At 41.4% G+C, this 17,265-nt stretch overlaps 1 protein-coding gene across 9 annotated transcripts in view; it reads right to left on the bottom strand.

Annotated features, from left to right (window-relative positions):
* Nucleotides 1–1,784: 1,784 nt before the first annotated feature.
* Nucleotides 1,785–17,265, bottom strand: part of Pcmt1 (protein-L-isoaspartate (D-aspartate) O-methyltransferase) — a 50,456-nt gene continuing 34,975 nt past the window's right edge. For 3 of the 9 annotated variants that reach the window (XM_076926813.1, XM_076926817.1, XM_076926811.1), the window contains exons 3-8: nucleotides 16,672–16,703; nucleotides 13,832–13,936; nucleotides 10,606–10,726; nucleotides 9,901–9,986; nucleotides 8,061–8,277; nucleotides 1,785–3,401 (exon numbers count right to left, since the gene is read on the bottom strand). In XM_076926813.1, coding sequence (XP_076782928.1) covers nucleotides 8,098–8,277; nucleotides 9,901–9,986; nucleotides 10,606–10,726; nucleotides 13,832–13,936; nucleotides 16,672–16,703 — 524 coding nt within the window. In that variant the 3' untranslated portion in view covers nucleotides 1,785–3,401; nucleotides 8,061–8,097. The remainder of the gene's footprint in view (nucleotides 3,402–8,060; nucleotides 8,278–9,900; nucleotides 9,987–10,605; nucleotides 10,727–13,831; nucleotides 13,937–16,671; nucleotides 16,704–17,265) is intronic. The other 6 variants (XM_076926812.1, XM_076926814.1, XM_076926816.1 and 3 more) reach the window with 4 other exon arrangements.

The following is a 17,265-nucleotide window of genomic DNA, read 5'->3' on the forward strand; positions in this document are numbered from 1 at the left end:
AGTAAACAAGGCAGAGTGGCAAGTGAAAAGAGATACCAGGGGCTCCCAGTGTTCACCAACGTAGCTCAGCACCACCCTGTGAGTACTGGCAGAGTAACATCAATTATCCTGCTTTCTTCCCCTCAAGCAAGGGAATTGCACACAATCTTAATGTGAAGACAAAACACAGTTAAAAAGATGAACCCCAGGGCTGGTGGGGAAGGGAGAGCCAGCCAACAACTGTTATAACATGACTAAAGAATTCAAGATGAACAAATTATTAGACTTCGTTTCCATTTTATTATATTACAATGCAGTCACAGACTTCCTTGGGCCAGTACCCTTTCAAGTGGGTCCTTTTACTGACAACCTTTAAGTATGCCGAGGACAAAATACTACCGTCTTTCTGAAAAATGGTAGAAGTCCAGATGCAACCAAAGTCCAAGTCAGGGCCTGTCTCCACTACGGAACACATTAAGCTATTAGGTTACTAGAAACACAGTACGCTATAAGAAATGATCTGTACGCTACAGGAGTTTAAGTGCTTACCTATAATGAGTTATCAGCCTGTTGAGTTCTACAACAATTTATACGATGAGCCATGCTTGCTATTTGTTTATCAGTGCTGGGTGACCACACTTCTTTGGTGCTGCAGTTAAACGATCAGAAACTAGAAAAACCCACCACTTCTAGAGAAAGAGAAAGGCCTTACAGACTCTGAGGAATTACCAAGAATAGCTTGAAGAGTTTACAAAGTTATTACTTAAAAAATTACTCTATTTTAGAATGCACTCCATGTTGAAGATGTTATAGTAAAGAGATGCACTGTAGGAACTTCCTTTCCTTTTCTTTCTTTAAGGCAGGGCCTCATGGAGTCCAGTCTGGCCTCGAACTTGCTGTGTAGCCAAGGATGACTTCTGACCCTTCCAGCTTCCAAGTGCTGGGACTTCAGGCAAGTGCCACCATGCCACATGAGCATGTGAGGGTCAGAGAACAATCTGCAGGAGTCACTTGTCCTACCCTGTGGGCCTGGGGGTTGAAACTCAGGTCTTCAAGCTTGGCAGCAAACCTTCTTACCCACTGAGCCATCTTGCTGTCTCCCAAGCCCTGCAACCAACAAACAAAAAACCATGGCAGCTGCTAGGGAAACAGGGTCTGAAGTATTCGCGTGGCCAGTTGTAAGATATTTTCCCGGGGGGCTGATTTGTATTGCTCTTGACCTGGAAAGAGCAGCAGCCTTTAATAGAAACTCAACCCTGACGTAAGCTTATTGCTACCCAAGTCTGACAGCTAGATTTAGCTTTTAGGAAGAGCAAATCTATAGGGAAAAGTTTATTCACAAGATCACACTACCTAGAATGTCTCAAAATATCTTCATTGCCCTTTACATTAATTATATTCAGATATACTTTCTATACAGAAAATAAAATGCTTTGTTAATTATGTACACTGAAAATCAGGCACTTCTTACCTGTCTTATACACATACATAAATTCAACTCTTTTAAAGGGCTCAGACTTCATGAAAATAATTATTCCTATCTCTACCCACTTAGTGATGCCATTAAAACTGGCTGTTGATTCAACATCCTAAAGTTTCACCTCCTAAAAGTATAAAGTCTAAGAATAACACTTGGGCACAGAGTTTTCTGTACAAATTGGGTGGAGTTTATGGTGCCTATTTATAAACTGTCTCCTCCACTGGACTGCAAACTGAAGTGGAAAAGCCTTCTTCTGTTCTGAAGCCGAGCACAGAGATCTGCGTGTGGTAATGTGCAATGACTACCAAGGATCCAGACTGGTGGGTAAGTTTAAGAATTTATTTGCTTTAAAGCCTGAATGAACATTTGACTTTACACATACTTCAGATGACCATGCACCCTGGACTCCAGGAGCCACTGGCAGGATTCCAAAGCAACGCCCAGCAGCAAAGCAAAGCTGGTTAAGGCTTCCAAGTCTCCAGGACCACAGTAGACTAGTTTCCTGGGACTGAGACCTAAGCCAAGAAGAGACGCCTGTCAGGTGATGTCTGCATGACGTTTTAAATCAGTAATTTAAGATGTGAAGAGTGGGGAATGTCTTCTCAGACACTACGAATCTTCTTGTCAGAATCACATAGAGGGAAGGATTTGCTTTGCTTTGCTTAGCCCCATTTACTGGGAGCTTGTAATCGTCTCTCAAGTTCTAGAATCTTCACAAAAACTAAAGTCTTAATAGAAAATATAAAACCATATTTAAATAACATCTTCAAAGTGCCGTTACCTTCACAGACATTTTACAGTTATTAAATTAATGAATCTATTTATAGATGAGACATGGATTTCAGTATGTTTACTCTCAACCACATTCTTCCCCATACTACATTCACCCACTCACTCACTTAGCATTTACTACAGAGCTATTATTAAATAGCAAGCCCTGGGCTAGGAAGGCAGAGAGAAACAATGAGCACAGAGTCTCCGTCCTGAAGACATGCAGCCACACACAGTGGACGTATGCTATGCATATCTATCTACCTCTTAGGGTATCACAGACACAGCAGCGGAATACAATGCTTCCCCAGGACGGTGGGCAGCAATCTGGACCTAGCAGACCTGTGTTCTTCTAGATTCAAAGGCCACCAATGCTTCTTTTGCTTTTAATTTTATTTGGCAAAGCAGTGCTGCATAAACTGTGCAAAGACACAACAGCTTACACAGAGTGTTAGATGCAGATACATTACCAGCAGCAAACTAGAAACAGATAAACGATATTGAGTGACAAGCCTCCTATCATTTTTAGAGGGAGGAGAATTACATCAGAGATGTCCAATCGGAACAGCGGAGTGTTTTGGGGACACCACCTGCTGTAGTCTTAAGTTTCAGTATGTACAAACACCTAGTTTTAAGGTAACAGCAGCTGATTGTATCTACGACATGCTATCCTATGATGCCACATCAAAGGCTTTGAAGAAGAAAGCTCATCTCTATTTTCTTAGTAGCATCTAACAGACATCGGCTACCAAGGAAGCTAAACTTGTGAATGTGGTGCTACCTGATGCCAAAAAAAAAATCTGATAAATTAATATTGGAACAGAATTAAGTGCCCAAGAAAAGCAAAGTCACTCTTCAAAACTAATTCACAAAGGGAGCTTTCCAGCTGGAGAACCCTTTCTTTTCATATGTTTTAAAGTGAAACGTGGGCATGTTAAAACAACACACGAGGTTAATGCTTTGCAGCCCCTCCTCTATCAGCAGTTTGGCTCGGCGCCGTTTTGAATTAGGAAACCCTACAAAACCACACATTTTCATGCTGAAAATAAGAGTGTAACAAAGTCCAAAACAAGCTGAGACGCTGTTGGTTTTCAAACGCTGTAAGGACCGAGATGAACAGTCGCTGCGGTGTCACAGACTGGTCAACTCATGCTGCTCTTACAGTTCATCCCTGGGGAGAAAGCAGAAAACTGTAATTAGGAGTTACCTGCTGCGGACAGGCGCTCTAGCAATTTAGACACAACATTCAAGTCAGTGACACACACAGATTCCAAGCAACGCAATAAGAGAAATAAAAGCCCATTAAACCCCAAGCCAAAGGAAAACTGGACACTAGTCACTCCAAGCGTCTTTCATGCTATTCCCAAAGATGGAAGGAAACCAAAACCCCAAGCTGGTTTTTGTCTTGTTTTTTGTTTTTAAATTCTGGAGGTAAAACTTCTTCCTTTTGAGGCAAAAGAATTCAGAAAACATCTGACTCCTGTCTAGAATCATCTTGCTCATCTACATTATTTATTATGATAATTTAAACATTTAGAGTTCAATTTTTTTTAATAGATATAGTCTATTAAAAAGACTGGATAAAAAGAGCAGTCTTTTGCTTAGAGGGTCTGTTTGCACTTGGACAGTGGGCCATGTACAACCCAAACTCTCCGGAGAAAATGCAGTCTGTAGACATGTTATTCTACCTGTCAGCTCATTCATAAGGCAGCTCTCCTAAGAAACCATCCAGTCGGCCACACGCAGCACTAGGCCAGCAGCTGCCTTCAAGAAGAGGGGGGAGTAAGAGTGCCATCTAAAGTCAACTGGACTGCATAGAAACTAACCTGATAAAGCCAGTAAGCACGGAAATAAACGCACCAGAAAGCCTCACGGAAGGTAACTTGTGATAAAAACAACACTCAACACTCAATTTCTTAGGGATAAGTGTGATGTCACAATTAAATCTCAAATGACGCAGGAAAATACTACACACTGTGTATAAAGAAAGTGTGAGCAGCAAGCAGAGAAACGGAACAGGCCACAGGCCAAAGCTCAGGAGCTCTGTTCTCTTCTAGCCAACCTGTCTCAGCAAAATCTAAGATGAATGCTTTGCCAATGCCGTGGCTATGACAGAGACATGAGGTGAGAGCTTTCATGTCCTATGACAGAGACATGAGGTGAGAGCTTTCATGTCCCAGGGCGGTGCTGTGTTCAAGGCTTAACAAATAATGTGTCCTTTGAATTTTATAAATGATACCAAAAATAATTATTTCTCTAGTAAGCCCCTCTTTATGTTACATTACTGGGGTGTGTGTGTGTGTGTGTGTGTGTGTACGTGTGTGTACATAGAGGCCAGAAGCTAGTGTCTGGTTTCTTCCTCGGTTAGTTTCTACTTTATTTTGATTCCATAATAGCCTATAGAATCCACCAGCCTCTCCCTTCCCCTACCCACTTAATGCCGGAGCTAGAGTCACACCCCGGCAACCAGCTTTTATGTGGTGCCAGGGATCTGAACTCAGCCCCTCCCCAACCCCTTTTTTGCACAGCAATGGCTTTATAAGCCAAGTTTCTTTAGGCCTCCGGGTTATCTTTTACATGATAATGATCAGCTCTTCTCCACCCTAATAGTCTTCTAACAAGTGTTATCATTAGCATAAGACAGTCTCAACTGTAATTCATGTACATGTTAGTGTATCAGCCTACAGAGGGTTCCCTTGCTCTATTCACAGTTCATTAAAATATGAATTAGGATACTAAACTGTAAAACCTGTATTTATTTTCTACAAGACACTAAATAACTAGTAAATAACCCCTACTGCTCATCAACAGCATAACACATTCCCAAATGCCTTCTCCAATATGGTTTTCTGTTATCATTTGAGGTTTTGGGTTTGGTTTTGTTTTCATTGTTTTTGTTTTTTGTTGTTGGGTTTTGGGGTTTTTTGGGGGGGGTGGGGATACTGGGGATCAAACTCAAGGACTTGAGCATGCTAGGCAAGAAATCTACACATATCTGGACTTGGTTCACATGTTCTCAATAAAGAAAAATCAAGCTCATAGCTTGCAATTTTAAATTTTAGGGTACAAAGAAAAGCTAACATTTGCTATGAACACATACTCAACTTCCACACAGACTAATTCTCTCAAATCCATTTAATTTTCTAGTTACTAAATTTTCCCTAATGTTCAAAACTCTGCTCATCTCTTTATCTGATGTAAACTCATAGATCATTTACAATAAAAAAAAGTAGCATGCCTAAGACTTAGAAAGGCTCTTTTAAAATGGCTGTATGTTAGCCAACAGGTTACAACCATGTAGGTTTGTTGTTTTAATAGCTCTGTGTTAGTAATACTGAATCATACACGGTGTCATTCAAAAACAAATGAGAAGATGTGATAACTGGAAATAACTCAAATCCACTAATGTTTCCTAACAGTTTGAATCAGGAAGATGCAGGGATTTTGTTTTTTGTTTTGTTTTGCTGGGGGATTCTAAAGCATATAGAATAGAAAGGAAGGGTTCTCTTTCTGAAGAAGTCTGGGGCAGTTTTACTTGCTAGGAACTAATGCCATTGCTCTTGGTTACTTTCCAGAAACTTGTCAGTAAGACCCTGTTGCTGAAACACTACATACTTGAGCCATAAAATATGGGGAACTCAAGCTGGTGCTGACCTGGAAGATTCATCCCTACTGGCTAGCTTTTATAGTACTGGAAAATGTTACACTGACAGGAGGAAAGGAATCATCTATCTCATATTCAGCTCTGAAGTCTGCAAACGACAATGACTGTCTGATATGGGACACTGATACAGTAGTGGCACACATGTCATGGGAGTAGGCAAGCACTGTTGGATTGAATTCAAGACCCACTCCTAGATGGAACCATATCTGGTACCTGTATCAGGGCCAGGAACCTATGGCTAGACAGGTCATAGGCCCTCGGGGAGAATCTACTGTTCCTCTGCTAACATAACAGTATCAAATAGATACCTAATGACTTCTCATTGTACCTATAGACTGGTGCATCTTTCAATCCTCATCAAAGCAGCTCTTTTTGGCAGTAGATGGCAATGAACAGAGACCCACATTTAGTCAGTGTGCAGGAATGAGTGACTGTGGGGTGCTCAGGCATAAATGGGACATCACAACCCAACCCAAGGCTCGGGATCATTGCAAAAATAGGTTGGAAAGACTGAACCAGAAGCAGTAGATGACGATAAGCAAAACTGTTTTCCAGATACAGCAGAGCAGGTGAGTTGTACATATGAACTCACAGAGACTGTGATAGCATGCACAAAACAACGCACAACTTCAAGCCAGACAAAGTCCCAGCATGGAAAAGATGGGATACTGTCAGCTAGCTGTGAAGAGGTGGAGATTTATGGTTTGGTTTGGTTTGGGGTTTGGTTTGGTTTGGTTTGTTTTTTTGGTTTGGTTTGCTGGTTTGGTTTGATTTGGTTTGGTTGGGTTTGGTGGTTTGGTTTGGTGTTTGGTTTGGTTTTTGGTTTGGTTTGGTTTGGTTTGGTTTGGTTGTTTGGTTTGGTTTGGTTTGGTTTGGTTTGGTTTGGTTTGGTTGTTTGTAAGTGTGCATCCCGATTGGTCTAATATATTCACGGATGGCCACAAATCCAAAAGTGAAACATTGCTTTAAAGCAATTAAGTTATTGCTTTTGCCATTAAACTCTTAAGGGCCAGCAAGATGGCTCAGTGGGTAAAGAAAGGCACTTACTGTCTATACTCAGAATCTGAGCTCTATCCCTGGGTCCCACATAGTAGGAGAGAAATGACTTCTCCAAGTTATTCTCTGAGTTCCATACCCATGCAATGGCATACACACATGCACACATGCAAATATATACGTAACACACACATACAGGAATTAAAAAAAAAAAAAAAATCATTCAATGGTGCCTGTCTTCTTTACAGAAAGCAAAATCAAAAGTTCCATTGCACTTAAAATTGCCACTTATTAAAAAAAAAAAAAACCAAACAAACAAAAACAAAACAAAAACCAAACCAAAAATCCTCTTGAAATAAGACTTTTGTCACTAGGAATGATTCTAAGGCAGACACTGACAGACTGTCCTTATTTGGGCCCAAGCTTCAAGCAACACAGCAAAGCACTCCACTATGCTGTCCTTGCATTTCTCCATGGAGAGAAGAGAGAAGGAAAGGGGAAAGCGATGTGTCAGCCTCAGAGTTCACATTCAGCTGCTCCAGTAGCACTGAACAGCAGGCAACAGCTTCCTAGTACGTCATGTGATGCTGTGGGGACAGGCTGTGAGGGCAGCACTTCGAGGCATGCGCTCTAGGCAGGCTGTTCATCACTCAACAGCTTCTGGAATCCTTTTCCTCTCCAAATTTATCCAAAAGTGTTCAAAATTGGCTGTCCCAATCTACAACATGCCAATACAGTTACTTCTCATGGTGCTTCTGAGACCTTTTTTTTTTTTTTGAAAACTGGGACAAATATCTTTTTCCTTCCCAAATATTTTTCTTTCTCCTTGTCACAGAAGTATCAGGGAGAGTGAATAAAGCAAGAAATGATGGCCTCTTTTCCAGATCAAAGCATTTATTTCCATAACCACACAGCAGCTATAAATGACATAAGTATGCAGGAAAGTCTGATAAATAAGGTCATCCTGCAAAACCCAGAGGACAGAGCAGCCATGCCAACCAGGTCTCACCTCCCTTTCTAAAGGTAGGAGTCAAACTGAAAGAAGGGTAGACCATGCAACATTTGTCATTCTTTAATGTCATGAGTTGCTGATCCTTTAATGGAGCAGCATGAAGGAAACCACCAAAAACAGCTCTTGCAGGCTAAGGTCTTAAAGTCCACACCCTTCACCTTGAATGTGTGGAAGAAGAAAGAGCAGAAGAAAGAATCACTTCCACCTGGACCACTGCTTCTCTTTATCTGTTAAAGGCACGTATATCACCCCCATCAGAGGCTTCATTTTGACACTGCCATCTTGTAGCTTGTCATACTGCTCCAACATTTGGTTTCCTCCGGCAGGACCAACTGGCAATATCAATCTTCCACCAGGCTTTAACTGGTCTATTAACTAGGAGAAAAAAGAAAGCCCCACACGGCAAGTTACAGGTGTGGACCAGCTGTAGCACGGGACAGTGCTGTGAGCAATGTTCAATGTCCATGGGCAGAAGCAGAAATGTGCCTCATCTGGTCACTTCTTAGTGTCCTTAGGGGCTCATTTCAGGACCCGTCAGGCAGAACCAAATCCACAGTGGCTCAGGTCTCTTACAAGCACAGTATTCACATACAACACATGACACACCTGCCTACACTTAAGCCACCTCTAGGTTACTGGTTTTTCTAACAGAGGGCCTGTGATTCCTCCACTGTACAGACTCAGTGTAGTACTCGGTGACAGCAAACTTAAATGCTGCTCTTTCAACTTTCTGGACCTCCTCCCCTCCAAAACACATTTTTCATTCCCCATTAGTTGAGCAAAGAACACACAGCACAGTTCTAGTAACCAACTCCCCACTTACCCCTTTATCTCTCTGCCTCCCCTACTAAGCTACAAGTTATTTGATGACAGAAACTATGTTATACTCATCTTTGTCGTCATGATACCTGACAGTGCCACCTGGTACAGCTAAAGAGCTGTATGTTTGGGCAGAGCACACTACAACAGAGAACTCTAATGCCAGTGTAACATGGTCCAGATCTTTGTTCAAGGCAGCACAGAGAAGGGAAAAGTACAGAGAACCACTAAGTAAGTGCTATCCGATTGCGGCAGATCTAGGGCATCTCTGAGACAGTGGGAAGGGAATCCTTAAAGCAGGGCTACATTTAGGGTTCCTGACACGGGAAGAGCAGGAAGTTGGACTGGACTCCTTCAGTGTTATGATGAGGAAGTCCTATGACCACAGACTGAGACTACCCTTCCTGTTACATCACATGCTACCCTTTGAATAATACAACCGTATATTAGTAAAAAGCAGAAAGTAAGAAACCTGACACTTTGGATAGTATTGCTCCCAAGAAGGTTGCTTTCAGTTAAAATTTGGTCATTGGATTTTTTTTTCCATTTTTAATTTTTTTGTTTAGTTAGGTTTTTTGAGACAGGGTTTCTCTGTCTAACCCTGGCTGTCCTGGATTTCACTCTATAGACCAGGCTGGCCTAGAACTCAGAAATCCGCCTGACTCTGCTGGGATTAAAGGTGTGCACCACCACCACCCAGCTTTTTTTAAAGTAGTACTTGAATACTGAGTAGCCTTTGAATTGTGTGCCTGAGTTCTGAAAGTTATAATGAAAACTAGACTTCTTCCTGCACCCCCAGGCTGCTCCCAAAGCCAGTCCTTTCATCTCTCCCCTCTTGGTGTCACATAAGCAATGAGCTCTTTCTATGCCGCCTCCTGTTCTCAAGCCAAGGGAGTCTAACTCCTGTTCGGAGCCCAGACTGTGTAGACACAGCCTGAGTCCTGAGCGGAAGGCTCCAATGACTCTTAGACCCAGTTCAAGTTCCATCCTCACACCCTCTTTGACTACTCTGCCAAATTCTTTCACACAGACACTTTCCTTTAACCTAAAAAACACCTCCATATACTCTCAACTTCATCTGGAACTCATCGCTCACTGCTACATAAAAATATATTAACATAAAAATATATTAAGTTTTACAGGACTAAAACACAAATTAAAAAATAAATCCCAACTCACTGCCTGGGGCACCACCGGGGCTGCAGCTCCCACGTGAATGGCGTCGTAAGGGGCTTCCTCGGCGTAGCCCATTCTTCCGTCTCCCACTGAAAAAGAAGTCACGCTCTAAAAATCTCTGCAAGTCAAGCTTGCTGTGAAGAATTCTAACACAGGACGTTGAAAATGGAGTAAAGTAAGAGATTTTTCTGACTTCATATATCCTTAAGACATAGAAGACTGGGGAAGAATGGTAAGCCTGACCACTTACAGTTAAGAATTCCTTTATAACCGCACAAAAGCTGGGGACACAGCTTGGTGGTATAGCACCTACCTAGCATGGGGAAGGCAAGAAAATAAAAGGAAGGTAGCAATAAAATAAAAATGCACACCACCGAGGGGATGCACACCACCGAGGGGTGAAGACATTATGTAAAGCAACCGAGTAATCACTACACCTATATCAAAGACAAATACAAGCAACCAGATAGCTGAACGAGCACTTGACAAACGGGAATCCAATGGGCAAAATGCAAACAAAGTCAGCCTCACTGACGAGCTGGAAAACGAGCTGAGACCATAAGCAATGCACAAGTTCTTGTGGACAAGAACTGCTGCTTCTCCTCGGTGTCTCAGTGCCAGCAAAGACGGCAGTTCTTAGCTCTAACCACTACTCTTGTGCAAATGAAAATTCTCTTGAAAACAAACAGTAAGCTTTCTGTTACTCACCAACCAGCCGTACTCGCCCCGAGGACAGAAGCATTGGGTCATCTTTTTTGACATTACTTATTGAGTCATCTACTAGTTCCTTAATGTGATCAATTCCAATGACTTTTCCACTATGTCCAACCTGAAAAACAAAAGATAATTCAAGAGTCCACAGGGTTAAATTTGATTTTCTAAGGTTTTGTTAATTCTTTAATTAAAACCATATTCTGCAATGAGAAAAAAAAAGTTTAAGTCTTTTATCTGCTAAACTCTCAATTTATCATAATTACCATTTACAACTCTTTTTTACTTTTTGAAGTAATTTTATTCAAGCAATTATAAAGTTAAACTAAATTACAAAAATTTATAATACTAAGAAAATTGTGTCGTTCTTACATTTTTAAATCCAGAACTTAGTCAGGTGTGGTGGGTGGCACAGGCCTTTATAGTCCTTGCACTTTAGTCCTTGCAAAGGCAGGTAGCTGAATGTGAGTGAGTTCAAGGCCTGCCTACTCTATATAGTCAGTTCCAGGCACAGGTATATGGTGAGACCCAGTCTCAAAAAACTAAATATATTTTTAAGTCCAGAACTTTGAGATAGGATTTAATTACCAATATTTAATGTGTATGAACTCTAGCTAAAAGGGCTATTCTCAGTTGTCAACTTGACTACATCTAGAATGAACGACAATCTAGTAATTATAAAGATGTTGTGAAAAGGTTTTTAAAAAAGCTAAGGTCCAGGTGTGGTGGTTTGAAAATACTTGGCCCATGGGGAAGTGGCACTATTAGGAGGTGTGGCATTATTGGAGTAGGTGTGGTCTTGATGGAGAAAGTTTGTCACTGTAGGGGTGAACTTTGAGGTCCTATGCTCAAGCTCTGCCCAGTGTAGAGAAAGTCTCCTTCTGGCTGCCTTAAGATCAAGATGTAGAATTCTCAGCTCCTCCACCATGTCTGCCTTTATGCTGCCATGCTTCCCATCATGATAATGGACTTAACCTCTGAAACTGTAAGCCAGCACCAATTAAATGTTTGCCTTTATAAGTTGCTGTGGTCACAATGTCTCTTTACAACAATAAAGCCCTAACTAAGACAAAGGTAGTTTTAAAACTACTCAACTGCTGGGCTAGGCATGGTGGTATATGATTACTTTTATTAGAAAGTAGATTTCTATGAATTTGAGGCCAGTTTAGTTTACATAACAAGTTCCAGGCCAGTCAAGGCTACCTCTATACCTTGTCCCCCAAAAATAAAATAAACTTTAGAAAAATCAAATATTTACATGAAAATTTTTAAGAAGCCAGACACCATTCACCTATCATCCTATAATTTGGGAAGCTGAGGCAGGATGGCCAGTCTGAGTACAAAGTGAATTTCAGACAAGTCTTGGTTGTTTGAAATCAAAAACAAAAAAATGATGAGGTGAAATTCCTATACCCAATGCTATTGCTACTAATAAAAATATGAAAACACATTTGAAGAAGAAGAGGAAGAGGAGGAGGAGGAGGAGGAAGAAGAAGAAGAGGAAGAAGAGGAGGCGGCAGCAGCGGCAGCGGCAGCAGCAGCAACCAGGCATGATGATACATGCCCTTAATCCTAGCACTGTCTCTCAAAAAAGAAAACACATAAATAATAAGAAGGACTTAAGTGTCAGCACTAATTGCAAACATGTTAAACAGAATCAAGGCTTTGAACAAACTCCTGGATTCTATCTGAATTTCATCATTCACAGTTGCCTGACATAGGCATAAAAACCCCTCATTCTCCAATTCATGTTTCTCAAGTACAAAGTAAGAAGAGCCAGGGTTTATACTGTAGAGAGGATCTGAGAGACAGAAGAAAACATGGCAGCACTCAGAATGCCGACAAGCACGGCAGATGCTTGGTAAGCAGCGCTATCATTTTGAAAAAAATCAGCCGAAAACCTTTTTAAAACTACACTTATTTAATCTGTATGTAAGGGGCATGTGCCCTGGCACGTGTGGAGAGGTCAGGGAGAACTCATGGAGGCTGTTCTCTCCGTCCACCATGTGGGTTCCAGGAATTAAACTGAGGTTGTCAGGACCGGCAGCACATGTCTTTATCTGCTGAGTCATCGTGTCAGCCCCTAATGATATTTTAAAAATGAACAGTCCTTAAAACCAGCAACATATTAACCCTAGAGAACTACTCATTAGTTCAATGCTATTTGCTGCTTTTTATAAAAGAATTCCTGATACCCAGCTCTGAGGACCTGAAGTCTACAACAAAACAAGCAAACTGTCTGAAAAGAAGTTTGTGATACTCTACTGTGGGCCAGGTACCAGTCTTAGATATTTAACCAACAGCAACAAAAAAACAAAAACTAGACAAAGTTCCCAGCTCTGCAGTTATACTGTAGAAGCGTATTCACATAAAATTTTAACCTAAGACAGATGCATACATCTCAGCATAAGTAGACCAGGACCTCCCACTGTGGCCACAGGCTTTTTCAAAGCCTGATCAGACTCTTGAGCACAGATGAACCTTCATTCCATGTGCCTTAGTGGTCCCAGCTTACACTCTGGACAGTATCACCAAATAAGCCTCTGGGTCTACACTAAACAAGCCACTGGGATACAGCAAAAGGCTTTTGCCAGCTCCTCTCCTAAGGGAAAAGTCCCACCTCTATTCTTAAGAGACAGTATGATGGTCTGAAAACCAGGCCTGCTCTGTTTTTTTCTGTTAAATGAGTACTTAGCAAAATATAGTTTGATAACTGGACTGCCAATATTGGGAGCACAGGGTAGAGGCTGTCTAATTATGAAGTACATGCAGAAAGATGTAAGGGCAAATAAACACCCAGAGAGAAACCAACCAGCCAGGCATGGTAACATATACTTTTAAACCCAGCATTTGAAAGGCAGAGGCGGGTGGATCTCTGTAAATTTGAGGCCAGCCTGGTCTACAGGGTAAGTTTGAGGATAGCCAGAGTTATCTAGAGAGCTCCTATCTCAAAAAACCAAAATAAAGCCTAACCTTCTAAATCCATCCACAATAAGAAGTCAGGGAGGCCCCTAGGCTTTACCATTAGATAAGCTGAATAAATTCTCTGAGCTCCACAGTTTGGGTTCTGTCACTTGCAACAATAATCCTAAATGATACATATAAGATTACCATCTTATAGAATATAAGAAAACAAAAAATTAAAACCACTAGTATGAAAAAACCATAGGTAAATCACATAATACATTTCTATTGGGATCACAAGGGAGAATAAAGTCCTTACCATCCGCGCAAAACAGGCGGTGAGGATCCCACTTCCAGATCCCACATCGAGGGCTTTAGCACCTTCATGCAACTGGTCAAACAGAAGTTCTAGTGCATATGCATGCTGCGAAAGAACATTAGCCAAATATTAATTTCTTCTTGAAGTCCATATACCACCTCATATAAACACAGCTGGTAACTTTCTACCGAAGTCTCTACTCTTACCAACTATGAAGACAATGGGAACAGATGGACTCCATAGTAATTACATCAGAGTTCTCAGGTTCCATTAGACCTCCTACATTTAAAGTGCTTCTGTGATTTTAAGTAACAACTATATACATTAAAATTCAAAGTCGCAAGATTAAAAAGGGGGTTCTCAGTGGAAAATCTTCTCAACCCCTTCCTTTCCAGCTGGTCAGTTCTATTCCCTGAAGGCAACCAATGTTTCCAGTTTCTTCTGACTTTTATAGAAAAATATTCGGTCTGTTATGTACAAGTAAATACTGTTTCACTTATTACATTTTGAAGGGAAATTCAACACTTAAAAAGCCATGTGTTCTTTCTTATAGCTTAGACTATATTCAGGTATGTATGAATGAATTATAACAAATATCAATATTGAAGAAATTGACGTTAGCTGCAATCTTCTATAATTAAAATGAATAATGTTACCAAATATAAGTGTAAGCTAATAACACTTCATAAAAGTTGAACAAAGTACTGAGTGTGGTGTTACTCGGGAGGCAGACTCCAACTTGGTCTACATAGTGAGTTCCAGCCAGCCAAGGCTACATAGAGACCCTGTCTCAAAAAACAAACAAACCCCTAAAACTTAAAAAGAATTATCTGTATGTTAAATCCCTATAGGGTTTTTAAGACAGGGTTTCTCTGTGTAGACCTGGCTGTCCTCAAACTCACTCTATAGACCAGGCTAGCCTCGACTTACAAAGACCCACCTGCCTCTACTTCCAGAGAGCTAGAATTAAAGGTGTGAGCCACCACCACTGGGTTTATGTTAAATTCTTAAAAGCAAAATCAAATGGATAAAATCTTATTTTTATGTCTATAGTACTCTGGTGGTCTGACCGAGAATGGCCCCAGTAGGCTCATACATATTTGCATGCTTGGTACTCTGCTGGTGAAGACGTTTAGGAAAAATCAAGAAGGCTGGGCTTGACAGAGAAGGTGTGTCATTGGGTGGCTTCTTAAGTTTCAACAGCCCAGGCCACTTCCAGTTAACCAAGTTAAATCCTCCCCCTCCCCCTTCCTTCCCTCCCTCCCTTCCTTCCTTCCTTCCTTCCCTCCCTCCCTTCCTTCCTCTCTCTCTCCCTCCTCTCTCCTTGTGTATCATACGTAAGTTCTCAGTTACTACTCCAGCACCATGCCTATATGTTTGTTGCCAAGCTCGCCATCATGAATCATAGGTTCTAACCCTCTAATACTCTGAAACCCTGAACCCCAAATTAAATGTTTTCTTTTATAAGTAGCCTGGATCATGATGTTTTATCACAGCAGTAGAAAAATAACTAAGGAGCTAAAGAGATGGCTCAGAGATTAAAGGTCCAGGAGAAGAAGGGCCACAAGACACATAGAAAAAGAAAAAGAAGGCCATGAGGTTGGGCCTGAGGAAGAGTCACCAAGAGAGTTCTCCATGAGGACACATGGAGCAGAACAAGCCAAGATGAGTCACATTGCAAGTAATTAAAGCGTGTGGTTGGGAGGGAGATAGTATAGAGTCAGGAATTCTGCTCAGTCATTGTGCTTAATGCTTGGTGAATAAATCTATAGGTGTCTTATCTCAATTAGTTGGGAGCTGGCTGTATGTGGTACATTTACATATACACAGGCAGGCAATTACACATATACATAAAATAAAAATAAATATTTTTAGCTGGGTGGTGATAGTGTACTCCTTTAGTGCCAGGACTCAGGAGGCAGAGACAGGCAGATGTCTATGAGTTTGTGGCCAACCTGATCTCAAGAGTGAGTTCAAGGACAGCCAAGGCTACACAGAGACACCAAGATGACTTAAATAGAGGTCTGTTTGAAGTCACATATCTTTCCACCTGCTATCTACACATCACTATTCCCTGAAGACTTTTCCAAATAAGATACAAAAACTTCAGATTCCAACAGCATGAGCTTGTAACTATTTCCTCTAAGTTAGAACACTGCCACTGGAGGGGAGGAAGGCTCCCAGGACTCTGGGAGCTCAGAAAAGGCAATACACTGCTTGCCTCTCTCTTCAAGGTTATACAATGAGTGAACAACTTTGGGTGAAGGGTCTGATAGAATTGCCCAAAGATCTCAGGGCTCCTAGATGTTGTGTATTACAGCTATGGTGTCCCTTGCAGTGACATGGTGGTCTTTGAGTCACCACTCTCATCTAAGTAACCCCAATAAGCTCACTAGCTTACCAAGTCAACTGGTTGGACAGTCTCTGGTCTGCTGCTGGAGCCTAACTGCAGTGAACAAACATTTGTTCACGTCATCCAAGGAAGAATCAGACAGCACAAAGCCATGTGTTATGTAAAATATTCTCTTCTTAACTTTTTGCTAAGTTCAATTTTATGTCACAGGTACTAATAACAGACACTGAAGCCTTTAATAAAGGTAGCTTCTAACAAGAATTCTTCTAAATACAAAATATAAATAAGATGTTCGGCCAGGCATGATAGTACACACCTTTGATCCCAGCACTTGGGAGGCAAGAGGCAGAGATGTACCTCTCTGTGAGTTTGAGAACAGCCTGATCTACACAGTGAGACACCGTCTCAAAAAAGAAAAGAAAAAGTAGTGTTTGTGACTTGAGTGAAATGTGCCCCGTTTGTGAGCAAATGAATAAAGTGAACTCACCATGTGAGGGGCACTGATTGTTGCCTGGAAACCTATAAAACAAAAGAGAATATTGACCCAATCTGCTACACACTCTGAACACAACACATAATGCACGCAGCTGCTTTTCTAACCGTCACATGTTTTTCACAATTCTTTTTCAGTTTTTATGAACTTTAAGCAAAATCTGTTAGAAAACTGACATAGGCAGAAGTTAGAAAATACAATCACCCAAAGGCGAGTGTGCTCGTCTAGTACCGCGACTAAGTCCTACTTCTAAGATGCCCTCTGCATTGTTGCTCATGAAGGGAAGCTCCACACCACCGCTCTGAGTGCATTACCGCTTGTTTAGATCGTGTAGAGACCTATCAATCTATAAACCCCTTGAGTGAGACAAGCCTCATAAAGCCAAGGCTAGTCTGCACTGACTGTAGCCAGGGTAGGTCCTAGGCTCCTGATCCCCAGCCTTCACCTCCCACGTGGTCAGTTACAAGGGTCATGCCAGCTTGGGTGCTTTGGCCCTTTCTTCGTTTCTTTCTTTTTGAGAGAGTGCCCCCGTATGAGCCCAGATAGGCCCGAACTCAGCATCATACTGCCTTAGCCTTCCAAGTAGCT

The sequence above is a fragment of the Arvicanthis niloticus genome, chromosome 28, assembly GCF_011762505.2.
Source record: "Arvicanthis niloticus isolate mArvNil1 chromosome 28, mArvNil1.pat.X, whole genome shotgun sequence".
Lineage (NCBI taxonomy): Eukaryota > Metazoa > Chordata > Mammalia > Rodentia > Muridae > Arvicanthis > Arvicanthis niloticus.